General features: G+C 40.9%; 1 protein-coding gene across 2 annotated transcripts; it reads right to left on the bottom strand.

Annotated features, from left to right (window-relative positions):
- Nucleotides 1-343: 343 nt before the first annotated feature.
- LOC142379082 (metal transporter CNNM1-like) lies at nucleotides 344-27686 on the bottom strand. Of its 2 annotated transcripts, XM_075464184.1 has the most exons (10): nucleotides 26225-27686; nucleotides 15914-16057; nucleotides 15679-15819; nucleotides 15279-15448; nucleotides 15072-15162; nucleotides 14157-14302; nucleotides 11838-12108; nucleotides 10821-10925; nucleotides 5621-5725; nucleotides 344-3859 (listed from the first exon to the last, which is right to left on the bottom strand). In XM_075464184.1, exons 1-10 carry the CDS (start codon nucleotides 27663-27665, stop codon nucleotides 3780-3782), a joined length of 2694 nt encoding a protein of 897 aa, XP_075320299.1. In that variant the 5' UTR covers nucleotides 27666-27686; the 3' UTR covers nucleotides 344-3779. The 2 variants fall into 2 exon arrangements, with proteins under 2 accessions (XP_075320299.1, XP_075320298.1); XM_075464183.1 differs by lacking the exon at nucleotides 344-3859 and having other exon boundaries at nucleotides 4927-5725.
- Nucleotides 27687-27972: the final 286 nt, after the last annotated feature.

The raw sequence follows: 27972 nt of genomic DNA, 5'->3' as shown, positions 1-27972 counted from the left end.
AACAGGAGCTCAAAAACATTCTGCAGCAGAATCCATCGCTGTTTTGACCTCAGGGGAAGATGCTGATTGGCTGTTGCTGGTGCTCCAATGCAGCAAAGTGACTCAGCAGGTCTGATGTATTATACCCAGGAGGGATGCTTCCTCTCCTCACCGCCAGTTACCTTATCCAATGAGCAGAGTTAGAAAGCACCACTCTCACCCTTTATCCTCTCCTGCCTGTGGTTGATTAATATCTGTAATCAAGAGACAGAAATACAAGGCAAGGGAAGTTGATGGCTAATATTTATTGCCAAAACTTTCTTTGAATTACTGATTGTCATCAAAAATTAAACCTAGACTGTTTCTCAGAGAATTCCTCTACATGGAAAAATGGGGGAGCCATGAAAACAACTCAGACATGTTGATCTATTTAAGACATTCAGTAAAAACGGCTCATCAATGTGGAAAAACCCAAATTATAACCCTCTCTGAGTGAGTAACTTAATAAAATGAATGATTTGAACCAGCTTTGCTTCAGAATGTGACAGCTTTTATTTAATCTAGACCTGAAACTTAAACCCTTTAAGTTGGATTTCCACTGCCCATGCACTCCCAATCCCCCTCTTCCATTCTCTGCTCTCTCTTCTTCGAATTTGTTGCATTGGCACAAAACTCAATGAGATGCAGTCGCACCCTTGAATATTGTCTCCTACCACAAGCAAACACAAAGGACACAGAGCTGTGCACAGACCAGGAGAGACCTTGTGGTTTCAGGAAATCAGACAAGTGAATTCATCAGTTCAGTAGCAGCAGTGACCTCCCAGCTGATGTGACTGGATGAATACCCTGATATTAAATTTCATGATTGCAACAATTAGTTTTATTTCAAGCAATAACAACTTACAGAGAACATCAGAGTCTGAGGGACTTGACATTAAACTATCTGGAGTTAGGTGCTCTCAGTATTACTCATGTGGGCTGTCTCAGGAAAAGAAAAAGATTTCTTACCGAGAACTTTAATTGACAATATGGAAAAAAAGTAACTAAATCAAAATAGTTGTAGTTCAAATACAGGTCATGTAATCAAGATGGTTAAACTGATACGTTATGTGGTCCTCATTGTTCACATATGGGTTTAGATAATATGAAAGATGTTGAGGGCTGCATGGTGGTGTGGTGGTTAGCACTGTTGCCTCACAGCAAGAAGGTTCCAGGTTCAACTCCCAGCTGGGGCCTTTCTGTGTGGAGTTTGCATGTTCTCCCCGTGTATGTGTGGGTTCTCTCCAGGTACTCTGGCTTCCTCCCACTGTCCAAAAACATGCATGTTAGGTTAACTGGTATCTCTAAAATTGTCCTTAGAAGTGAGTGTGTGGTTGTTTGTCTCTGTGTGGCCCTGTGATGGACTGGCGGCCTGTGTGGGGTGTACCCAGCCTCTCACCTGATGACCGCTGGGATAGGCTCATGCCCGCCCGACGGATTCAGCTGGTTATAGAAAATGGATGGATGGAAAAGATGTTGACTTTACAAATTGAGTTTTATATTACATGTATAAGGGCCATTTTTTCCAGTTTTCTAAAATGCATCAGAAACTTAAAACTATAATTTGTTGATTGGTTTAAATCTTTACTGAACGGACATGTCCAAAGGAAACTCAAAAGGAAACAAGGAAACTCACAACACATGCAAAAAAGTTGTCGTAGAAGCAAAGGAAGACACAAAAGTTTCTACAATATACAATTAACAGTGTTGTGGAGCATTCTACCTGGAGTCTGGGGAAATCTCAGTGTGGAAAGGCCAAGGACAAAAAAACGCTGTTGGATGAGCCCTCAGGCAGCACTGCATGAGAAACCGTCATGCCACCACAATTCTACATTTGCTTCTATTTTACAAGTACCATGAAATTACTCAGCAAAGTCATTGAAAATCATTCTTTGGACTTTCTGTCAAAGCTTAAAAAGAATGAACAAACGATAGATTTAAGTTAAAGTCGCATTTTAGAAAACTTGCCAACTCCTCTTGAAATGTTTGCAGTTTCCAGATATTAAGGAGAAAGGATTCTGTGTCGTCACTACGGCCAGAAGCCCTGCTTCATGACACCTCTGATGAAGAATCAACAAAAATAATCAGATTCATTCATAATCAAACTGTCTCAAATAAGAACGACTCGGGTCGAGTATATTATTCAAAATGATTTGCTGGGTAGAAAACATGGGATGAATAAGTTTGAGGTGATTGAAAGACTTCTCACAGATTTTCAAAATCTATATGCAAAAAGGAGCTCCAAGCTCCAAACCTCAGCGTGAAATCACTCTCAATGAAAAAGAAATAAGGATGTTTTTTTTTTCCAAGGTGTAAAATACATATGTCTGAAAATAGAAATACAGAAAAAAAAACACCAAAGAACCCCAAACCAGTGTGATGGTTCTGAATAAAAACACATTTTACCAGAAAGAGCACCATGTTTGGAGCAAGTCAAGTGTTACATAGACATAAAAGATAAAAAAAACTGTTTGTTTGGGAAGAAAACATAGAAATACATCGAGCAAAACATTTTGCAGGCTGTCGGCTCAATGTGTCTGCAGCCCACATTTGACCGATACTAAGATCCAGCAAGTAGACAGGAGGCAGACGGCTCAGATCATACTATCCTCATCAAACTGAAAATAATCATGATTCCCAACCCAGACAGAAATATGTGAACAGCTGGATATTTTAACAATAGATACAGACAGGTGACAAACTACAGAGAAACCCAAACCTTTGACCTCTGCAGGGAGGGGGACTGCAGTGGTTCTGTCCTGGGTGGAGCAATGCTTTGGGTCCACTTCCACTGTTGTCACAATCACCTGATCTCATCGGAATGGAACACCTGTGGCAGATTCAGTCAGAGAGTACTCTCCACCATCAGCACAACAAATGGAGGGAATGTCCTTTGGAAAAATGGTGTCCATCCCTCCAGGAGCCTTCTCCAGCCTCCGCAGCTCTGGAGGTATTCTGTTGACATGCGATGGACAAACAGCTTCTTTCACACTTTCTATTGCTTTTTCTCTTGGTTTGTTGCAGATCTCTAATTGAACCTTTTTACACACAAAGCCACTGATTTTCATTTGCAGCATGTCTACACTCTTTCAGATTTATGTTGCACTCAGGTGAATGTGCACCCATCAGCATTTTGAAAAGTTAAGAAATTTGTGAAAAGTAACTTCCAAACAATGTGAAAACAATTGTTGCTGATTAAAAAAAGGGAAAAAAATATGGATTTTCAAGACTTAAGTTATAACTTATTAGTATGTTTTGAAAAGTGCGTAGGCTAACTTTTAAAATCAACAACCTCAACACAAAGTGACTAGTGTTCTTGTGCTGTGTACCAAACACTAGCATCTTTGGCGTCTTCCCTCCATTTCCTGTGTACTGACATTCCATTTAGCTCCATAAAGGAGTGATCATATGTGAGTAGCATATAAAAACTATCATTTCTTTTTTTACATTCAGTCAATCCTTATATACAAGCATCAGTATGAAAACTCTGTAAAAGGGAAGATGGGAAGCTATGGTTTTATTCATATTGCCTAGGCTGCACCCGCAGTTTTTTTTTTTTTTTTTATGAATTCGAGTCCTCCACCATCGTGTGCAGCACATTCCTGATTCTGGGTCACTTTACAATCTCCGACAGTGCGGGTGAGTGTAGTGTGTTTTCAGATAAAACTCTGATAGCTGTGGTTCAGAAACCACATCGTCTTTACAAACAGCTTGAAGGACCATCAGAGGATGGAGTGTTCAGGCGTTTCACATACACTCTGCTAGGTTTTCATTAGTGGCTGCTCTGAAATGTCCTCTGGTGTCTTGTCTCCTTCGCGAGATCTTTTCCTCTTCTTGTGGCCTGAGGAAACGACAAATTTGAACAGTTAAGGAAAAGCATGAATGAAAGTGTAACCGTTTTTTCTGTCAGGTTCTACTTCTCCAAATTGTGTCCATTTCATGATGGCTACAATGAGAGGAATTCCCAGGTCTAAATATCCTTGTATTATCCTCTCAAACATGCCATTATCAACCGTGGCGCTCCCATGTTTTCACCTGTTTTGAACTAAGTTTCAATAGGCAGAAGTTTGCTTAAACTCCTTGAAATTGTTTAGTGTGTGTGTGCGTGTGGTGCTAATTTCTAACCATTTTCTAAATTATCTGCTTTAACGCTTTAATGTTGTGCTCTACCATTCTTTAGTGACTATATATATACTGAGTGGAAGGTTTGTGATAGTAAACTAACCAAAACCATTTCTACCATTTGGTTTAGGTATACAAGGCAGTGTATGATATGCTATTACTTTTTTAAAATTTAGATTCTTCTGCCATAAAATATCATCCCATCCATTTGTTGAAAAAAAAAACATTGACTAAAATTATTGCCCCAATGAAATGAAAAAATGCTTTTATCTTCATTGTGCAGACATTTAAGGGCTGCAAAGGTTGCAAAACTAGATTCAATGTTCGATATAAACTCAAGTGAGTTAGTAAAGGCAGATATCCACAGGGAATGATGGAAAGTATTGCTTTCTTTTTCACAGTCCAATCCATTTCTGTTCTGTTTGTTTGAAAAATTAATCTAATCAACGTTTTCTTACTTCCCAACTAACAAATTCACATAGCAACAGAGAGCAGACCACTCATGTGCTGGTATTTCGTCAGAGGCTCACAGCATTCTCATTTATTGAGGTGGTAAAGGATCCTTAGTGGGAACAATCTTGTTTTCACAATTATTATTCTGCACAAAAGATGAAAAAACTGCTCTCTGCAGAAAAGGTGCAAATGCAATCAATTAATACATTATCAATGATCAAATCTTTTGCTTGATGTTTTTATGGAAATACAGAAAAATAAACACCAATTTGATGTTTAACTGCTATTATTGTGACTTGATTATATATGTACAAGACAGCAAATACTTTTAAAAAAGTTTTTATTTTTTTATTTTTGGAGCACTTAAAGTGCTTTATATCCATTCCAGACTGAAATAAATAGAATTAAATGGTTGGCTGGCAAATTGGAAAATCCACTCAGAAATGTAGATTTGCTTGACTGTGCACTGTTCTGTCTGTATGTATAGTGATGGAATTGAAGCTCTGTGGAGTGGAGTTTTTCAGAAACTCCAGAAGAATATTAAGTAGGAAAGTCTAAAACACTCATATATGTTTGAACAATAGGTTTGGTGAATGTGTGCTTCTGTTAGTAAGTGTGTGTGTGTGTGTGTGTGTGTGTTTGCGCGCACGTGTGTGTGCATCTATATTGTCTGTAGTGTTTATGTGGTTGAGTTTGCATGTGAATCAAAGCTAATGAAGAGAGAGAGAAGTATACAATGGATTAATGAATAGGTGGCTTGTTTGTGTGTGTTTCTGTTTTTACGTCACAGTGAGGACTTAAACTGACTGCACAACAACCCTTGGGGACCTCCTGTCACCATGGAGACCAAAATGAGGTCTTAGCTACTTTTTGTGGGATGAGACTTTGTTTTCATGTTAAGTTTGTTGCGTTTATGACTTGGGTTATATATACAGGATGAGCAGCCATGGAGTGTCACTGAGGTGACCCCAGAGGTATATGGAAACAAACATTAGTGTGTGAGAGAGTAAAAGAGAAAGAGGCTGACTGAGTTTGAGCAGCAGTTTCTTGCCCAGTGTGTCTTCTGAGCCACTCAGCGATAGACTGCTGATGAAAGGGGACGTGTCCGTTTCCATGGGAACAGAGGCCATGTCTGAGGAAAAGAGAGGGAGAGAGATTTTCTCTTAGCTAAGCTTGAGATCAACTGAAGACATCTCACAAACAAGCAACTTTTTGGAAGTTTGGCTGCTTGATGAAAATGATTTTACTCTTTTACTCTACATTTCTTTGACTGCAGGTGGTGACAAACTGTGCTCATGTTAAATACCCAAAACACATCGATAGGGTTCTTTGTATGGAGAGAAAGTAGTCTCAAAGCAGAGAAAGCAGTTTTAAACTACAAACAAAATTTTGATTAAGAAAAGTGAATGATGATCTAATGCTGTCCACAATTGCTTTTTCCCCTTCCTTAAAACAAATACAGACATCTGAAATATATACTTTAATATATGATTGTATTGCAATGAATGTATCACAGAACTGAGAGTTCAGAACGCAAACCGTTTGAAGTACTGAGTGAGTGAGAAAAAACATGGCTGCCTTTGTGTTTGCTTTATTGCTTTGCTGTTATAACCTTTCAGCCAAATATTTATATCTCAGACATGAGCACAGAACAGAAACTGAAATATAATAACAGAACAAGAAGTGGGTAATCAAACAGTGAGGGTCTCAGTCCCCGGTCATGTGCAATTCAGATAAGGAAACAAGATTCAGGGCATTTTTGTTCTTTACGAGGCAGAGAATAAGAACACATTTTAAGTTCATTCTTCCACCCACTGAAATACAGCTTAGTTTTTGCACATTTTTGTTTATGGATTAAAATGTCAGCTGAAAAGATCAGGGGGGTATTCCTAGAAAGTAGCTAAAGAAAGCCAGGCTTTAGCCGGTAAGCGTCGCTTGAACTAGCGCCATCTCCCATTTAAGCCTCAAGTCGTTCCTCAAAGATATTTTAGCTGCATCTCGGTGAGGCTAATCCAAGCGAGGCTTACATAGCCTAGCTTAGTGCGAGTGCACGAGGAACGTAAGAAGCCCTGACGAGTGGATGGTGGAAAAACGGAGATCTCTGTGAAAAGGAGAGCGAGAGAAGAGCTGTTATTTTTTCGTCAGCTGAACAAATAATGCTGATGGAGCTGTATGAGGATTTTAAAAGTGTCATCACCAGAAATGGTAATACAGCTGTGATCAATAAAGCGAAGAAACGGCATGGCCAGGCTAACTGCTGACAGACTAAATGCGTAAGTTATGAAAGTTTCATACCATTGACATTCATTTTACTGTCCTCATGTATTTATGCTCTCCTCTTTGTGTTATAATTTGTTTACATAAAGCATGCTAAATTGTCTCTGCATGAGATGTACAGCACAAATATACTGGCCCTGCTCAGTTTATTAATAATCCAATAATCGACACTCATCATCATACTTTGTGACTATATTATCCTGTGTGTGACCCACATATTATTTTTCCCTGTTACATCTCAACAGGAGCAATCTTAACAGCCAAAAGCGTACCTGGCAGCAGGTGAAGGTAAAGTACAGGAACATATTTCAGAGTGGTAAGTAGCCTTTGAAGAAATGTGTTTGTCCAATAAAGAGAGCACCAAACTAGATATGGAACACAAGAAACTGAAAATAAAAAAGATCAAGCTAGAGATTATGAAACTGAAGAGGGATGTTAGTATAAATTCAGATAAAGGAGAATTTGGTGTTGTGAACTGTATTTAATTCTGTTTTCTCTCCACAGCTTGAGAAACATGTAATAATAATTAAACAATTCAACACAACTTGAACTCAAACTTGTCATTATTGTACGGTTCATGCAACGTGTTAGAAATGTGTTTTTACATTTATATTCACAGTGGGGTGCCATGACCTAAACGTGTGGAAAGTTATAAATCATCTCTGTCCATTTAGCCTTCTTACACTTGCTCTGACTTAAACTGCTACTGTGTCAATGCTAAATTATGAAAAGAAGTTCTAACTCAAAGGTCCCAACAATAAGGATCAATGGAAATATGTGTCTCTGTACAGGTCCCTCACTGTGTCAGGAGAAACTGAGTCCTTTCAGGCACTAGAACTCAACAAAGAAAAGACTTGAGCCTGAAAAGTTGTCCACAAGACAAAATGTATAAAATATGAAGTATACTATTAATCCGTGCCCTTGTTTTAGCATGTGCATGTGCATGTGCATGTGCATGCCCTTGTTCCTGGATCAGGATATGGCGTGAGGAGGTACGGCCAGCATGCATAGCCTCTGTCCCCAAGCAGGACACCATTGAACTCTCCTGCAGAATAAGAGAAATGTTGGATGGATATACATGTGTTAAGACTTTAGGCAATTTGATGCAATATGTGCCTTATATGGCTATTTATAATAAAGTATGACGAGCACTTTAAATTCCTTAAGATGACCTCTACACCTGACCTCTCATTAGATTACCAAAATTCTGCCTATGCTACACCTTACTTCAAAAGTACACTCCTTCGGGTAAGTAAAATTCTCGCGCCTTGTGCAAACCTCTGTGCCAGTGAGGATGCTCGGAAGATCCTAGAATCATGAACTGATCCCGGCCATTTAGCCTGAATGTTGGAAATGAAATTACCTCCATCACAGATCCTCTGTACGCACGGAGGAAAGGAGTCAATGATGAGGTTTCACAGGGCATAAATGTAACATTGCTCAGCATTACTCAAAGGGGTTGATGTGGTGTTTTTCCAAATGAGAAATCCAGTTCAGAGACTATGGACAATTATCCCCAAGTGTACCTGTACATTTAGGATATGGAAAAATGTTCGGTTTACATAGTCAGCCTCCACGGGTCCAGTAGGGGCCTGGACAATGTGACAATGTTTAAATCCAGACTGAAAACAGTTCTATTTAGATGTGCATATGACACCTGAAAGTATTTTATCTGTACTCTTCACTTTTAAATTAATTAATTAATGATTTTTTTGTTTTTTGGAATGATTTTATTGCCTTCTTGTGGTTTTATGAAGCTGTAAAGCACTTTGAATTGCCTTGTGTACGAATTGTGCTCTACACATTGCCTTGCCTTGGATGCGTACATGGGCACAGTGTAGTGCACCGATAACATTAGGGAAGACTGAGGGAGATGAACTTAATGCAAATACTTCAGCCAGCAGGTTGTTTTACATTATCGGCTACTGTAAATGTGGAGCAGCAGCCTGAAAGGACAGAGGTCATATTTTTAATATGGTAAGATGTTTTAATTCGTGCGTTTTATCTAATATCTTGTCTGTACAGTCCTTGACTGTACAAATAATTTGTATCATTAACATTATTACCTGTCCCCCATTTTTCTGAGTCTGGTCCTACGTGGGTGTAGATCAGATGTTTGTTAGGTATTGATTAGTTTTAATGAATACCATGTTCTCTCTCATTTAATTTCATGTTCAATACGTGTGTATAGTTGCGTTTCTTAGTTGCACTGGCACCGACAGATTGATTTTTTGAGACAGTGAAAGTGGTGATATGATAACCACAGTTTTTGCTTCGTTTTTTAGACAAGACATGAGTTGCGGGAGCGCAGAATTCTTGGTGAACATTTCTTTCCGGAGTCTGTTCCAGCCGGTCGGACATTTTTTGAGTTGCAGCTAAGCTAAGCTTCAACTTTAGCCTGCCCGGGAGCAGGCTAGTTCAGCAGCATAAACTACCATGGTTACTCAGCGGGCGTTCAAATAAGCCACGTTTATGGAACGGAACTCTCGCTAAATTTAGCCAGAAGTAGCGAAATAAGCCAGGCTTTCCGCTAAGCCAGCTTCTAGGAATACCCCCCAGGTTGAGGGTGCAGCAATACATTATTAAGAGAGCAGTTATCTTTCTCAGGATTTGTGGCGTTTGCTTTTTCCATGTTTTGTCTTTATCTAGTTTTGCTATTTGGTATCAGTCATTTGGTATCGTGATTCTTCGCTGTTCTACTTTTGATTTGTCTTTTTGTTCTTTAGCTATCAGAGTTCTTTAGTTTGTCTTGCCTCAGTTCTGTTTTCTGCTCGACTTTCCCTCTCAGTTTCTTTCAGTTCCCTGGACATTACCTCCACTACACATCTGTGTTCAATGTTCTCAGCTGCACTCTTTCACGCATCACTCTCCCCACAGTAGGCCTATATATGTTCCCCTTGGTTTCCTTTAGTCCTTGCCAGATCCTCGCCGCATCACTTAATGGATTTTGTCATCCTTAGGTCTTCTCCCATCAGGTTTTTGTTGTTTGGCTTACTGGCACCTTTTGTTACAGTTGAAATAAATCAGTTGAGTTTCTCCTCTGCCTCCTGCCTCTGGGTCGGCATTTTGGGTCCCTCTCATCCTCCATTACCCGTGACAGAAACGGATTTCACAGATTTCATTGAACAAATTCTCTGTCTATGTAACTGTGTGGACTGCAGTAGCAGTAGTGTTTTTTAACCCGATGGGCCTGTTCTATTTATAATTTATCATATAAATTAAGATTACAATTAACTGAATTCCAATTGGCTTGAATTGGACTTTATTATCTAAGTGCCTTGAGATGACATTTGTTGTATTTGGTGCTATATAAATAAAAATTTATTGAAAAAAAATTAATTGAATTGAATTCTATCTGTAGCATCTCAGCCACACCGACACCATGACATCGTTTCTTTGGGACCATACCTGCTTCTCAAACAGCCCCTGCATAAACAGAACAATGATGTCTGTTTTTATTGCTCTCTTCTCAGCCAACTCTGGAAATGTGGACTGTATATTATGTCGGAGCAATCTTGTCAGATAGTTGAATGACTATATCTCTGATATCTTCTATGCTTTTCTCTGTCATGCATTGAAGTTTCAGGCACCATCGTGTCTTGTATCTTTCTTGCACCTCCATTGTTTATCTGCGATCCTTCTCCTTGTTCAAAAGCTTGTTGCTTTTCCCAAATTCTACAATTTCTGTCTCGACACCCTCTCTTCTCGGCTGAGTTGCACTGCCCTGATTAAGTGGGCTGCTGTACTTAGCTTGCTGTGAGTTGCAAACGCTTTTATCCAAAGCGACTTACACACTTATGAGACTTTAAGTGGTGCTCTACAGATTCAAAGCGGAAGCTGATGATATGTCTTACAACAACTTAGAAAATGTTGTAAAAACATGATAAGGTGCAGAAGTTGTGTTCTCTCCTTTTCTGTGTCAGGTTTAACACGAATGAAGCAAGACAAACCAGCTTGTGTGTCCGTCTCAGATCTGTCTTCTCGGATGTAGGGAATCTCATCCATCCTGAGGAACACTGAATCACTGGGACTCTTCTGGCCATCAGACTTACTCCCTGTAGACAACACACACAGCAACACATCACAATATATCCATTTCCATACATGCACCGGGTCCTGAAATGTTTTAGAGATGTTTCAGAGCAGTAGCATGTGTGAACACAAACGACTTTCTGCAGAGATGTTCCACCCAGCCCTCCAGTAAAATCTCCAGAGCATCAGAAGAAGAGACAATGTGCCAGTGTCTCAGCAAATACTTCGGAGCACTTTCTGTCAATGCGTAAGTGAGCATCTGTATGTGCTGGTGAGAGTCTGTCCTTTCTGATGACTTGTGTGCTGCTTCCCGCCCACTCCCTGTCATTGTGGAGCCTCTGCAATTCTCCACATGTTGTAAAGAAAACACGATGATTTCCACAGTGAAGATTCTGCATCATGTGCTGCCCCTTGTTCACTGTAGTCACTCACCCACCCCCTCCCCCACATTTCCAGCTGTGAGAGTTAATCTCCGGAAGAAAAGCTCCCGCTGTGAGGTTCTGATGTGAACAGTAAATGTGGAAAAAAAACGGATCAAACTGTTTGCACTTGTCCTGAACATCTCAGGTGTTCATCTCGCATGTGAGCTGTCAAAGGTTTATTGAGCTCTTTAAAACGGAATTGTTTGTATTTTTCTATCTCTTCTGAAATCAAATATTTTTTTGGTTTTGAACAGTTTCAACACCTCGTTGAGCTTTGGTGAAATTTTCACTTTTTTTAATATTTTCATGAATTCATTTTTCATACACTTCAGGGTCACATAACTCTATTCATTCTGAATATTAAGCCTTAATGGACTGAAACAACCTCATTCTCATGCAGCAGTTCTGTTTGTCTCCCTTGGATTACTCACATCATCTCTTACTGACACCTGTCTGAGCTCTTTCCCTGCTTTATGAACGTCCCCGCTGGTCTGCATGTCTTAGGACACTTACGGACGATGCGGTTCTTCTCATTCAGCAGGGAGGTGCTGTGTGGGACGCTGGACTGCTGTCCTCTGGTCCGGGCTGAGGTAGGCCTGCCGGGCTCCCTGGGCGGAGGCATGAGGGTGGCGGTGGTGTGCTCAGGGGGCATGAGCATGGCGGTGGCTGAAGGCTCTGGGGTCAGGGTGTTGCTCTCTGTCAAGCGAGTGTCAGCATCAGGTGTCTGAGGGGAGCTGTCCATTCTGGTGGCTGTTAATGCGTTCTGGTAGTGACTCCGAGTGATCTGACACACAAGAGCAAAGAATTCTGGGGACACGGTTTGGATACCAAGTCATTCTGATCTTCAAGTTGATTTGAAAAGATTTATCTCAAAATCTATCATAGGTATGTTTATATGAAAATAGAATTTGTAGATGTTTCTCTTCATTATGGGGAAACAAACCATAGGTGTTCAATTTCCCGTGAAGCTAATACTTCTCTTTCATTTTCCCAGATTCCTTATATTTACGCACAGTAATTTTCTCTTTCTTTTCCATCATTTGAACAATAAACAAGTAAAGAAATTAATAACAAAAAAAGTAAGAAAAAGCCACTCAGGTTGACAACATGTTTTCTGTGCGTTAATGACAATGGTAAAGTCAGCAGGTTATTTCAAGATACCATATCTCAAAACCTACTGAGCAGGTTACAAAAAATTTTTTATAAAGCACAATCCCCTTAAATTTAATCATCAATCTTTATTTCAGACACAAAGGTCCATATACAAATTTGATTTGAGGCCATTAATGGTTCTCACTGCATTCTTAGAACTTCCACAATTCCACTTCTACCTAAAAAGGTTTTAGGTAACAGGCAATGCAGTCCATAATGAATCCATCCTGTGTTTATTCTAAAAGCATCTTTACAGTATTTGGACCCTAACATCAACCTCTGATGAAGTCATCACAGAGAGAATCCCATGCAGCATACTCAATTATAGCTAGATTTGACCTTTAAATAAACTCCCAGTGAGTTCAAACCACCTGAGCCTGAGTATCAATTCCTGACAATCAAATAGTAGTGTCTTTGGTGAAGAATTTAAAGGTCTCTGCTCGTGGAGTTGATCTTTTTCAGAGTTAAAATATATCCTCGATAAGATCCTATTGATGCTACAATACAAATTCTATAAAGAGTTGAATGTAACTGGTAAGTGAGTTGATTTTTAAATTGTTCCTTTAACAGTATAAACGTTTAAGATTTCACATTTGTCATATCAAAGGTCTTCCAGTTTACTTTTGTCAAATGAGCTCACATGATAACAAGAGACTTCATGCTCCTGAGTGAGATCAGAAGATCTACATGATGTATACAGCTATGTACATCTCAGTCATATTTCACTGATATTGATCACACTAAACACATGTGGCCAAATGTGCCAACATGGAGACTGTCATTATCCCAGAAAGCATCTGCACTCTAAACTTATCACAACAACAGCTTTGCTACTACAGGTGCACACAGAGTCTGGATGTTTCTTCAGTATCATACATAAAAATAACTACATATTGCAGCTAGCTGCAACTAAGTTCAGTGAATTCCAAAATATAATTCAGCTTGGAAGTATTCCTGAACACAGATTGTAGTAGGCACTACTTGTTTCTGTCACGATCATGCTCGGCCGTGGTGTTGTTCTGGTTTCTGGACCCTCGGCAGGGCTGAGCAGGTTCCAGGAGTCTGGATTGCTCGTGCTTTCACACCTGTTCCTCGTCTGTCCTCATCAAGATGTCCTCTAAAGGATTATCTCACTAACTCTGGTAATTAGGCCGATTCCTGTGCTCCTTCTTTGCATTCACTGGTGGATGCACCTTCCTGCTTCACCGACCTGCCTGCTCGCCCCACCGCTGACTCAGAACCACTGCACCACAGCCAGCATCCCCCCCTCTACTCTGGACACCCACTTGGACTCGGTATGAACAGATCATTACCTTTTCCTGGATAAATCCCTCTCTCGGATCAACACTAAAAGTCTACCTCCTCTCTGAGTTTCCCAATTACCCGGATCCTCACCTCTGGCTTCACACACCGCCCACCTGTGAATAAACCTTTACTAAAACTTCTGCTCTTGGGTCCTTTTATGAGTCGCCTAGGCACCTCGCTGAGACAGTTTCTCCATCTCCAGATTTTCTACTCCAGAAAGTCCTTTAGATTTGACCCACACATACTCTCTTGACGAATTAACAGTGATGGAGGGTGTTGCCTCCATTCAAAGTGTGTAAACATACTCTCTACAATACTATCTCAAAAGATAATAATGAAAGATGAAAGTTAATATCATTGACTTTTAAGGGGAACCTTGATCATTTGAAGGTGTGTCAGCTGTCTGACTGAATAGTCTGGCAGGTAGACATTGCCTCCTCCGTTCAGTTGGCCCAAGCTTCCTCCGTACAGCATTGACTCAGAGCGGTCCAAGCCACTGCTGCGAGAGGGGGACCTATGGACTGCAGGGGAAATATTTTATCAAACATGCTTACAAGGACAGACAAAAACTGACTCTATTAGTAAAATCCTGAATGAGCTGAAAGATGCCTTTTCATGTAGCCCAGCTTAATTTGACCATCTGAAGCTGGAGCCTTTAATTTACACACTGCATGAAAGCACTTTATCTATTGCAACAACTGAGAGACCATATAGGATAGAGGAAATGGTGCATATAAAACAATATTGTGCAATTCTGAGAGAAACCCCCTTTACACAATGTTTGGGCCCTCGGGCTGGAGTGAACAATTACATTTCAACAGGTCAACGGTGAACAGTGAACGTCTTTCTATAAGCTACTGGGCAGAGCCAGTTGGTTTCCTGTAGATGTATTGACAGCTGATTGGGTGACACTGTTTCTCATAGATGACCAATCGCGCTTTAGACCAAGGTTGGTAAGGCTTATTATCACACACTTGAGGGGAAAAAAAGGGTGAAGAAAAATAGTAATGTGGGAAAATAAATGTAGATTAGGAAAAGTGAAAATAAATGAATGAATGCATGTGGAAACTAATAAATAAATACATATGGAAATAAAAAAATGAATATGGAAAATAAATATAAAATGTAAAAACACATGTATCTAATTATCTATTTCCTCATTTACTTATTTATTTTTGATAATGAGAATTTTGGTCCTCAATAGTGGAGAGGAGGAAGGTTTGGTTTGAAGCATGTTTTTGGAAGGGCCTATGAATTAAAGGTGTACTGTATGTGTGTGTGTGTATGTACCGGCTGGCATGATGGCGGGTACCCCAAAGTAAGAAAAAGCTCCATTCTCAAACTTCAGCGCCTCCTTACCAAACTCCACCTCAACTCGACCCTGAAATACATTATGTGGCATTCATTATTATGGCAGTATGTTTTTCATTGCATCATGTTCTCATCATCGCCATGGTTACTCAATGCCCTGTTGAAGGGTGAGAGTGTTGCTGATACCTGCAGGACTAAGATGAAGTAGTCCACAGGCTTGTTGCGTTGGAACAGGAAGTGCTGCGCGGCCCGTTTGTTCTTCTCATCAAACTTGAGTTCTTGAACCACACTGGGGTGTTTTATCAGTCTCAGTAAGATCTTCTCTGAGATGTGAGCTGGTTTGAAAGGCTCCACCTCTGATTGAAGGAGAAGGTTAAAGAGAGTAAGAACACAGAGAAAGACAATGACGCTTCGCACAGGGGATTTCCACGATCAGGTGAAAAGTTCTATGTTGCACATATTCTAGTTACAAGTGCCAAAATGAAGAGGCTTGACTGTTTTTTTTTATGTTTAAGTACTAAGTAAACATCTGGTCTGAAGGAACCAATTCTTTTTTTCCTTTTTTTGTGAGCTGACTGGCTGGTACCTGTAGAGAGGAAGCGGTGCGTTGCCAGGAGGAGCTGAGGAGAAATCATTACTTTCATCTCGTTTTCTGAAAGTTTGAAGATGGAGAAGTCCTGCTGCTTCCGCTCGTGGTGAGAGACACGTCGCTTTGTGCGATTATCAGCTGAGACATACATCAACACACGCTATGAGTGTAAAATCATTAATACTCAATCACAAACATGTGCGTGTGTCTGTGTGTGTGTCTGAATACATACTGTACAGGTCTGTCTCATCCAGGATCTCCGACTTGATGATTTCCTCGATGACATCTTCTAGTGTGACAATGCCCATCACCTCATAGAAGGGGTCACCCTCGCCTTCGTTGTTCACACGCTGCACAATGGCGAGGTGGGACTTTCCTAGAAAGGGTCAACAAGAAGTCCATAATCAGTTGATTAGTAGTGGGCACATAGGTAAGAAAACATAAGTGCAGGATTTTTCCTTAATTATAACAACTCTCTTCCTGAAAATCCAGTTAAACAATGAGAATCCCCATTTCTAAGATTATACTGATTTAAAGTTTGCAGTCTTTTCTGCAAATCTAAACCATGTGCTATCTCATCTTGTACAACTATCATACAAACTTCTGCAGTTTAAGGTGCCTGTAAAATAGTCCAAACTAAGATGATACAACAGGCAACATGACAAGTGTTAAAACTGAGAAATAAGATTATTTTATTTTCCTTGAGAAATGCTATATTTGTTTAGACTTTGATGCCGTCAGTACATTTAAAAATGTGAGACAGGGTCATGTTTACCTCTATGTTGTGTACATCTTCCTTTAATAACACTGTTCTGTTAACAACAAGTTCTGAAAGTGACACGTTCTCTGTTTTTCTTGGCAAAACGTTTCCTCCGCTTGACAATTCAGCTGTTCTGTTTCAGAGTTTGGCCGGTCTGAACAGCAGGCAGGCCAGTTAAGGTGACATGGCTCTGTGGAGCCTCTGCTGAGAATGAACCCCAGAGACATACATTTCTTTATGCATGACCTCTGCATCAGCTTTGCCTTCAGTATGACCACATATACACTTTATGTCATGTATACTCTTTATGGAACTCTGGGAATGACCACAGATGTACATTACGGAAAAATAAAGAAGGTGGAGGTGATGAGTGTTCACCCCACAGGATGTCCATGAGAAGATTAAAGTAATGAGAGAAGGTGGGAATTCAGAAATATGACACTGGACCTGTCCTGAGGGGACAGAACTCAAATTCATACCTTTTCAAAAAACACGTATGACCAAGTAGGTCAGAAAAATACACAGATAAATTCTAATATTGATTTTATAATGGTGTATAAGTTTAAGTCAAGTAACTAAGAAAAATAAAAAGAGGAGTGAAGATTAGGAGGAAGCCTGTTAGTGAATAAAAGGCTGAGGAAGCTAGTCAGTCAACCCTGGAGTTATTTCACTGCATATTCTGCCTGTATTTTTTACATTGGCTGAATTGCTCCTGTTGCCAATTCACCCAATAAACGGTGAGACGTTCCACCAAGTGTTTGATTTATATATTTTTTTAAAAACTATAAAATTTCTTAATCAATTTTTCAGTCAATTATTTTTCAGTACTAATTTTGAAGTCAAATAGAGTTTAAATTATCCACAAATCATTTAATTCTAATGTATTTCTATATTTTACAACTGTGTCCCAACTGTTTTAGAAATATTGATGCACATGGAATTTTTTCTTATATGAAACCTTTACACAAATTGAGCTTTCTATTTCCTTTTGTCTTTTGTTACTTTTATGTTTTAACAGGAGCAAGTGCACGGACTTTATGTGTTTGAAATGAAATTGTTTTTTTCAGGCCTCTCAACATCTTTCAAGTTGCAGCAGTTTATTGATTATTTTTTTTGTTAAATTTCTGGATCTTTCTTCTTCTATTTGCTTTCCTTTACACACTGTGCACTGTAGTTAATCAAACATGATAACCTGAATATACCTATCTTGTAGAATGGTATTATATTGTCAGATAAGATACATATATTTCATATTTAGCCTATGCATTTAATTGTAGTAACGCTGCGTCCCCTCTCCTGTGCTTCTGACTTTTGAGTGGGAGGGAGTTGTGTGCACGCTGATATTCAGTCAGTGAAGCAACAGCAGGACTTGAATGGAGTGGGTGTAACAGCGGAGAAGATTCAGTACAATCCATCAACAGAATACAGTCATATGCAGAATCCACAGGGCTTTTATCATGTTTATGATAGGTGAGGTGAATGTTTGCTTCGGAAGCTAAACTCTTGGGGCATTTCCAAAGATAAATGAAGCAATTGAGGGCCACATAATAATAAAATAAAAAAGTGCTTCAGTAGCAGATTTTTACCAAAGAGCTGAATGAAGTGAAGTCTTTGCTGACAGGATGTGGAATTGAAGTTATTAAATTGCGATTTGAAAAAAAACAAAAACGCTGTAACTAGATAGAAATGGTTGTGTGTTTGCATATGTGTTTATCATGGTGCAAAATGTGTCCTTCAGGTTCGCAAGAATTCCACAAGCAGACACAGGCAGCGGCAATGAATCTTTGAGTAAATCTTTGAATGTCTCAGCACCCAGACTGAGGATTAACATCCTAACTGAGAATATCTCTGCTTCTACACTCCCTGCCTGCCAGGTATTACCCTGGATACACACGGATGCACAAATAATCACACACTCTCATAAATGCACAATTTTGGCAGTTGTAGTGACACTCTGTTTTATTCAAATTCCTTTTAAAGTCAGTCTAACAACCAGTATTTGAAATGCAAGTTAGACCAGATATTCTTCTTTTAAAACTTTTACTTACAAAAAAAAGCAACACAACATTGTACATTTGTGAAAAAACTGTGTTGCTTCCACCGTCTCTGGCTTTAAACTAAATAACCACACCCACTCAGTTACAAGTGACAGATTTTACTGGAAGCTCAAAGTACAGAAATTCTTTTACAACATGTACATTAATAACTTATGAATTCTTTTGACAAATCACTATTGTTATCCAAATCAAATGAACACAGCAGTTTGGCACTCACCTGCACTTTGGTTATTTCTTTGACAAAAAGCATTTAACCTAAAAATAACCAAAACCAGAATCTATGGCTTATATCTTACTACTCTGGTATCTTCAGCTTTAGTAACGGCCACCTTTAAAGGATGCCATATTTGAGAAGATTTGTTTGCTCCATATACTTGGCAGTTTACTTGCATAGCAGAGAAAAAAATTATGTGGGGGCTTCTTGGCTCCGACCTCAACACTCCAAGCAGCAAACACTGAAGCTCAGCGAAGGGGATAAGGCAGGGATGCCAGTGAAAAAGCAGGACAACGAGGTGAGCTGGGCACTGGATGGGTGATTATATAAGCAAGTTGGGCAAAATACGTTAATATTACTGCTCAAATGTTTACGTTGACATTCACATTGCATTTAGCAGATGCCTTTATCCAAAGCGATTTACAAGTAAAGAGGAGAATTAACAATTACGTATATTTTAAAGGTGATAGAGAAAGGTTGAATGGGGCATTAATCCTTGTTCTGTGATGTGATATGTAGCCCCCAAAAAATTGGTTAGGTCTGTAATGGCTCAGAACCTCCCTAAAAGGCTCTCTGAAACAGCTATGTTACTATGCTGGGTTTAGAATGCGTCGTTTGCCCTTATTGGCGTAGTTTCAGAGCTTATCTGGCAACCTCATTATGAAATGCAGGTAGGCGCTATTCGGTTGCCGTTGCTTGATTGGCTGCCCTTGCTCTCACTGAAAAGAAAGCTCATTCCCTTTAGATGAACAAGCCAAAGCTAACGTGCAATTCTTACAACAGGAATATGGCACAACACACATTTAAAACAAAATAAAATGTGATACTTACAGGCTGTACTGATTGCTGGGGTTGATTTTGTTGCAAAGTCGGAACTGACCCTCTACTGAGCATTAAATTCCGACTGAAGCCTGCTCGGAATCGTACAAGGTTTGTGAAACTGTACTCCGTGAAATTCGCAGAGCAAAGGAAAAGTCGGCGGTTGTATGTACTGGGTTATGCTGTTAAAAATAAATAAAAGCCATTGATCGCGAACATTGCTTTCCGGGGGAAGAATATGTAATGATCGTAGTCCGCTTTCACAGCCTTGGAAGGCACACCTGTTTCTGTTTCTCGCCGAAGGGGCGTGTCTGAAAGGGGGTCGCTGTGGATTTGGGTGTGGGGGGGCGATTGCGCCAAAAGATACGTCACTTAATGCTCAAACACGGATTTGCCCATTTTCTGGCGGCAATTCAAAAAAGGGGGAGTACTTGAAACAGAGGTTCTGACACTTGCTGGCACTTCATGTGTACTCCCCACAGCAGGGAGACTCAGAACTAACACCAAAAACGTGAAAAAGATGATTTTGATTCTCTATCCCCTTTAAAGAACAATTTAACATAAACAAATTGGGGGGTTCTCAATATAGTTAGTGGTTAGTTTTTATTGAGAGGAGGTACTTTTGGAAAAGCAGAGTTTTCAATTGCTTCTTAAAGGTAGAGAGAGGCGCCTCTGCTCTGGTAGCACTTGATCTGTCATGCCATCCATGGGTGACCATGGATGAGAATAGTCGTTGTAGGAGAGCGGGGCCAGACGATGTTTCTTGGAGGAACAAAGGAGTCGAGGGGTAACACAGGTCTGAAAGAGAGCATTTTGATCAGGGGTGTCAAACTGGTCCATGAAAGGGCCGTGTGGGTGCAGGTTTTTGTTCTAACCCTGCAACAGCACAGCTGACTTGTTCCATTCAATCAATTGAACTGTCTGCACTGAAGGTCTTACCAGTTCAGTTGATTGAGTGACACTATGTAAGTGTTAGGCCTAACAAGGCAGTGTACATGGGAAGGGAAGGGGCCCCAGCACCGAGCCTTGGGGGACCAGGATCACCCAGTGAGGTAGGATTCAAACCAGGAGTGTGCCAATAGATCAAGCAGTATGAAGACAAAGGATTGACCTGCAGTTTGGCTTCTTTTAAGGCTTCCATCACAGACAATAGAACCATTTCAGTGGAGTGACCACTTTTGAAACCAGACTAGTATGGATCAAGGAGGTCGTCCTGTGAGAGGAATTCTGTGACCTATTTGCAGAGAGTGCGCTTTCAATAATCTTAGAGAGGAAAGGATTAAACAATACCTGACGTTTACCATGTGAATGAGTGCAAGAGGAGACTTTTAGCAGCGGTGTTACTTGCACCTGTTTGAAGGCCGTAGAAAATGTTCAGTGAGGCGTTAAGCACATGTGTGACTGCTGGCACAACGGTCAGAGCAACAGCTTGGAGGAGGTTGGTTGAAATGGGGTCTGGAGTGCATGTAGTTGGTCGGCTACCTGTTAGGAGTTTGAACACCTCACCCTCAGAAAGAGGAGTGAAGGAGTGGAATGATGCAGTAAGACTTCTGCATGTGGAGTTTGTTGCGCCCTGAGCTGGGGGAGACCGAGAGGGACATGTAGGACTACTACATCTCAATGAGGCAGCACCAACACATTTCAGTTTTATCAATAAGTGTTGAAGTGGTAAGAAGGGCGGGGGAGTTGCCGCCATTTTTAAATCAGTCTTTCAGTGCAAGGAAATTTTACTTGCTGATTTTAGCTCTTTTGAATATTTCTGTTTTTTAGTAAAGGGGGATCCAAAGGTTATCTTCCTAATCATTTATAGACCACCAAGATACCCAGGAACTTTCTTTGATGAGTTTGCTGAACTGCTGTCAGTTATCTGCACTGACTATAACTTTTTTATCATAACAGGGGCTTTTAACATTCACATGGACAATAACATGCACACTAATGCCAAAGAACTCTGCTCTCTACTTGACACTTTTGGCCTCCTTCAACATGTGAATGGACCCACACATACTCGAGGCCACACACTGGATCTGGTTATCTCTAAGGTGTTGACATTTCTTCTGTTGATATCAAGGACTTGGCGCTCTCTGATCATTTCTGTGTGTTCTCTGACTTACAGTTAACTCCAAACAGTCAGTTAACCCGTGTGTCTGTTAGAAAAAGGTACTTAAATGAGAATACCAGTACTAAGTTTATGGAAGTTATAGCTATGTCATCAACTGCGAGTGCAGAGACAGTTGATGAACTCTTAGATAACTTTAAATCCAGGTTAAAAACATTTCTCTTTCGTTGTGCTTATGGTTGAGTTTATATTTTTCTTTTTCCCCTCTTCTTTGATTGCTTTTAACTGTGTTTTAATTTTTATTCTGTTTTTTTTGTCTTTAAATTGCTTGTTTTTATGCTGCTTTATGCTGTTCTTTTAAATGCCTTGTCTTTATGTTAAGCACATTGAGTTGCCTGTGGTATGAAATGCGCTATATAAATAAAGCCTTGCCTTGCCTTGCCTTACATGTTGGAGGTTTGATAAGGCCCTTGACCAGAGGAAACAGATTGTACCCGAGCAGTTCAGTGAATTGACTACTGATGGCTGCCACTTTGTCTGTAAAGAATGAGGCAAATTAGTCAGCTATGAGATTGGTAGCTGGAGGAGGATGTGGAGGTAAGAATAGACCTTTGAAGGTATAGAATAGTTTCCAGGAGTTAGTGGCACTGTGGATCTTGTCATCGTGAAAAAAAAATTTCTTTGCAGCAGTGATGCTGCACAAGAGGCTTGCTAAGAAGGAGTTTTGGTCTTGTTCCATCTGCTTTTAGCGGCTCTCATGCAACGGAGTGACCGTTAGTGTGTCTGTGGTACAGTTTCGAGTGAGGATGAAGTCAAGGTCTTTGTCAGCATTGTGAGTTGGGGGGGCTGCAGACTTGTTGTAGTTCGAAGGAATGCAACAGAGGTAAGAGGCCTGCAGAGTTTGGATTATCTAAGTGTATGTTCATGAGGACGAGGGGGGCATTCATGCTCAGGGATAGAGGAGAACAGGGTGTCTAAATCTTCTTGAAAATCCCCCAGTTGTCCTTGTGGATGATATATAACACCCACATGGTATTCGAAAGAATCGTATGTAACTGACGGTAGCAACTGAGATTATTTATATTGGTTGGAAATTAGTTGGCTTTTCCCGCCTCCACGTCCAAATGAATGTGAAGTATTACCCAGGCTCCGCCCTCGCAGTGACGCAACACCTTCGGCTCTGCTACACTTACTCAGGCAAACTGCTCATTCAGGTGGATTCGAGTTCCCGAAAAAATGGGAACTCCACCCACTTTGTCGGGAAGCAATCAACTTTGAGCAGCGCCAACGGCCCAGGGTAGAGGCGTGTTCAAGGTAGTGACGTGGTTGAACTGCCACTCAACCCATGGATTGTACACGGAAGCGCTTCATTCAATATCAACATGGAGCAGCGTCAAGCTTTTGACACTGCTGTAGATGCTGTAATGAAAGTGTTCGACGGGAGATTCTCGTTAAAAATCGAGCAAAGAACAGCCCTTGAATCATTTCTTGACAGGAAAGACGTTTTCGCCTTGCTCCCTACTGGCTTTGGTAAGAGTTTAATCTACCAGTTAGCCCCGCTGGTAGCTAAATCATACGTCAGAGGAAAGAGTGGTGTGATTGGCTTAAGCTTAGGCACAGCCTTTTCTGGCCACAACCAGTAGCAACCCGAGGGAGGCGGGTTGACCAGGCCATTTCGAATCGTATTCGTTATGGTCTTGGTCAGACCAGAATCTCGAAGAGATTTGAAAGTCTATGTTAATCAGGCTAGTGAAGTATGGGTGAATGTGAAGTTGGTGGAGAGCGCAGCTGGGGTAGCACTATTTTCTGGTTTGATCCAGGTCTCAGTAAGAGCCAGGATGTACAGAGACATAGCATAGTCAGCAATGAAATCTGCTTTGTTCACTGTGGATTGGCAGTTCCACAGCCCGACAGAGAGGCAGGCTCAAGTAAGAGTGGTTCGTCGTATTTAGCGGCGGTTAGCCAGGTTATGACTCCATATGACAGCTTCAGCAGTCGCCTTAAGTGTGTGTGTATATATATATATATATATATATATATATATATATATATATATATATATATATATATATATATATATATATATATATATATATATATATATATATAATAAAGCCATATATATGGCTTTATTATACGTTGATTGCACCCAGCTGAGACCACCCACCGATACATCAACAAAGATATTACCCAGTAAAGGGAGTGACTTGGCAGTTCACAGGTCTGATTGTTTTTGGATGGCCCAAACGTGGTAACAGTTGCTATCAATACTGGGTTTCAGATTAATTCAAATAAGGTTATTTGATTCAAGGACAAGTCAGAAAATTTCAACACAATGTTGAAACACAGGCAGTTTTTCATCCATTTTGTGAGTTTTGTGAGTAACAATTTGAAGAATCATTTAGAAATCCAATAACATTGAAAAATCGTAAAATGTTCTATTCATGTGTGGTATTTGCTTAAAAATATGGATATGACAATGATTTAAGGCTTTGTTTACAAACTATTAGAACTATTTGTGGCCACATTTGCTCTTATAATTTATTAACTGGGATGGAAGTAAATTCGATCCCCAAGGCTTATAGCCTCTACACTTTAATAAATGCACTTGTGGCTTAATGATATCTTAGATAAAATGACAAACTAACCAGCAGGCTGATGTGACCAGCTTTTCATAAAACTATTAATATGTCATACAGTTAGCTGACAGGGTGACAAGTTATTACCTATTCTGCTCTTTGTGACACGTGGTTATGATTTCAGTTTGACAATGGTCAAGAAAAAGAATGCATGTTGTGGGCTTTTATACAGGACACAAGTAAAAAGTAAATAATTTGATATGCAACCAGAAACTGTACATCTGTGTTTTTTTCTTTTTCTCTTTTTTTTTGTGAAACCTTCTCTGTCAGCATTAGCTACTGCAGGAGTCTGGCTAGAATGAATGAAAGGGACTGCATTTTTCTACTGCAGTGCCTGAAAATGTTGCTACAGAGAGAGAAAGATCAGGAGGGGCACAGAGAGTGAAAGAAAGCAGCACATGGAGCGAGACAGAGGCAAAACCTGTGTTCATAATCCTGTGACTGCGTAGATGATCTTATCCACATCCTTTTGTGGCCCAGTGAAACAAAGTGTGTTCATTCTACAATTGTGATAAATCTAACATTCTTAATTCCCCATATGCACATACAGAGAGCCCATTTCAAACTAGCAAGAGGAAAGAAGATCATCCAGTGTGTAAGAAAAAATACTGCTGCTCTCAGGTAAAGGATTACATGCTTCACAGGTCTTGAACATCATTCCATTCTTTGATTTATGAAAAATATTTAAAAGACAATTCCACTACACTTGAAAAACATGTTAAAATAATGTAAATCTGCAAAGTAAATACTGTGATATTGTAATACTAAGTTTTATCTCTACATTGTCACAAAATAAGCAAAAATATAAATGAAAGAACTGTCAAATAAACAGAGGCTGTCTTGGTCAAGGTGTCCTCTGTTTATTGACTCTCCTCCTGTCCACAAACCCAGAAGAAAAAAACACAAACTGCTTATTATGCAGTCTCTACACAGGAAGAAGTGACAGGCAGATAGGTCTATGATTGGCCAATCTGAACCCCACCCACTTTAAACTCACTTAAAAAAAAAAGTTGGATTTTCAGCTGACTACATGGTCTGATGCAAATGTACTGCAGACTCGGTTTGAATCTCATGCTGGACTAAAAGCAAGTTAAGCACACTGCATGAGATTTTTTCCAGCAACCGTTCACATACACACATTACTTTTTCCTGGTGTATCAAAATATTTCACTGTTAAAGACTGATTAGTCCCATTGGAACTGAAAAGGTTTGAGTCTTGTTGCTGAAACACATGCAACCCTGCTTTAAGATGTTTAGCTGTTCCAGGGACTTAAAGGTTTAGGGCATAGCTTAGTCGTTTTTTCAAAAGTACTTCAATAAGTTAATGGATTTCAGAAATGTAATGTAGTATTTTGTTTTCTGGCTACAGTATTATGCAAACCGAACTGAACAGAGAATTTGGTGAAAATGATGAAACAAATGATGTACAGAACCCAGTTGGACAATTCCACCATCAAAATGTGGATAAATTGTTTCTCTTATTAAGTATCTTCATTATCAGCTTGTACTACTGGTTTTGTGAGCCTGATCAGAACAATGGAAATCATTTGACCAGTAAAACACAACAGCTTTAACAAAGGTCAGGTTGTCACCAAACAGCATGTATACTGCATACTGCTAAGCAGCAGAACTAAACAAGCCTATTTGCATCCTTCACTTGAACTTTCTCACATACATAATTGTAGGAACCACAATGACACCACACAGATGCTAATCTCTAAGTGGGGTAAACCTCCCTTTACTGCATGCTGCCCCTGACTCTGTAAGGCTGGAGAAATGCTCTCAGGCAAGATACTTATTACCTCAAGTTACTCAGTGGACAAAAGTGCCAGGAAAAGATGACTAAAAGCTAAAGAGAAATTTGGAATCAGGATTTGAGTCAATAAAATGAACGATTTTGAATATTCACATTAAAGTGATTGGACACGCTGTACTATAAAGTTAACAGAGCGCACATCTCGCATCCTGTAGTGTTCACACTGGGATGCTCCTCACCTTTCTTAAACTCCTCCAGCATTGCATCCAGTTTGGTGTCGTTGAAGACGCAGTGCAGTGGGTGTTTATAGAACTGCGTTATGGTCTTCAGCGGGGTGCAGTCGTCCGGGTCCACGAACGCCAGGTCCTTGACGAACAAGATGTCCACAATGTTGGATCTTTCGTTCTCGAATACTGGTATCCTCGTGTATCCGCTCTGCATGATCTCAGACATGGTGTTGAAGTCCAGCACCCCGTCCGAAGCCAGCATAAAGCAGTCGGTCAGCGGCGTCAGAACGTCCTCCACGGTTTTGGAGCGAAGCTCCAGTGCTCCCTGTATGATATTGAGCTCCTCCTTAACTAGGTCATGGTACGGGTCGGAGACTCGCAGCATCTCCAGGAGTTTCTCTCTTGTGTAGAAGTTGGAGATCTCCTGGTTGAGGATGAGATCCAGCAGCTTGCTTATGGGATAGGAGATGGGGAAGGAGAGCACCATCAGCAGTCGTGTCACCCAGATGGTTTTGGAAGCGATGGCTAGACCGTGGCGCGATGCCACCGAGTGCGGAAGAATTTCCCCAACGAAGAAGATGCCAAAAGCACAGATGACCGTGGACAGCCAGGTCATGCCCAGGATCTGGCACATCCACACAGCCAGTGAGGCGTTGATGATGGCGTTCCCCAGTAGCAAAGTGCACAGGACGTAGTTACCGTGCCGACGCACAGACTCGATTTTCCGCGCATAGTTCTGCTCCGTGTCGGTGCCGCTGTTCTGAAGGACTTGTAGCTCCACTGGGTCCAGCGCCAACAGGCTCAAGTTTAGCCCGCTGAACAGAGCTGACAGCCCGAGCAAAAGTACTGAGACCAGCACCTGCAGCCAGAGCTCCGGGACAGCAGAGCGCTCTGTCACGGCCACCCAGAAATCCTTTGTCCGGTAGTGCTCCCACTTGGATCCGTCAAAGGCGCACATAGAGTAGTATTTGATCTTCTCACCCCTTCGCAGGTCTTTGGCCAGCAGTTCGACAAGCACCGAGTTCTGACTGGAGGCAGACTTAAAAGAGCCTAAAACCTCGATGTCGGACGTCCTGGCGTTTTTGTCCATGCACATATTTCTTTTGGGATGAACTTGTCCCTCTCGCCCGGGACTTGGCTCTTCGATGAAGGCAATCCAGGGCGCGGCATTGTTGGCACGGGTCCCCGCTGTGCGGTTGAGTCTCTGCGGGGAGGTGGAGTAGTAAACCCGCAACATGAAACGGGTTCCCTCGATGGCTTTCAGCACCCCGTCCTCCACGGACAGCTCCGCCCCGGTGTCCTCCGGACGAAAGCCGAGCAAACAAAGTGCCGGGGCGGGAAGTAGCGAGCATACGCAAAGGCCGGTCAGCAGCAGGCGGGACGGAGAGAGCGGAGCCCCACAGGAGAGCAGGGCTCTGGCTCGGTACCGCGATGCTGCATCCTCCGCAGCCATGATGCGGTATGAGAAGCTCGCTCAGTGAAGGGATCCAGGGTCACGTGGTGCTGCCTGGTTCCGGTCCATGTAGGAGAAGGAGGGACCATCGACGATCTGTGGTGATTATGACGATCTTATATGAAGAGATGCGCCCTCAGTGCCATGACGTAACTTTCTAATAATAGCCTGGAGCTTATCACATGAACATTACTGTTGTTCTAGGACTTTGCATTCTGAATTCATCAAACTGACACTTCTCCTCATTCCAGCGGTCTTTGCCACCCTGGTGACTGAAGCTGCGCTGTGAATCATTTTCTGACATCGA

This window comes from Odontesthes bonariensis, chromosome 4, assembly GCF_027942865.1.
Source record: "Odontesthes bonariensis isolate fOdoBon6 chromosome 4, fOdoBon6.hap1, whole genome shotgun sequence".
Taxonomy (NCBI): domain Eukaryota; kingdom Metazoa; phylum Chordata; class Actinopteri; order Atheriniformes; family Atherinopsidae; genus Odontesthes; species Odontesthes bonariensis.
The sequence above is the reverse complement of the archived record's forward strand: the minus strand, read 5'-3'. Positions and strand labels throughout refer to the sequence as shown.

Excerpts from the sequence above, each read along its gene's own strand:
- LOC142379082 (XM_075464183.1), bottom strand. The coding sequence starts at position 27,665 with ATGGCTGCGGAGGATGCAGCATCGCGGTACCGAGCCAGAGCCCTGCTC. Across the intron at positions 14,303-15,071 it reads ACCCGCCATCATGCCAGCCG|TCCATAGGTCCCCCTCTCGC; the intron begins GTACATACACAC and ends TTTCCCCTGCAG. Across the intron at positions 12,109-14,156 it reads CACACCTTCAAATGATCAAG|ATCACTCGGAGTCACTACCA; the intron begins GTTCCCCTTAAA and ends CTTGTGTGTCAG.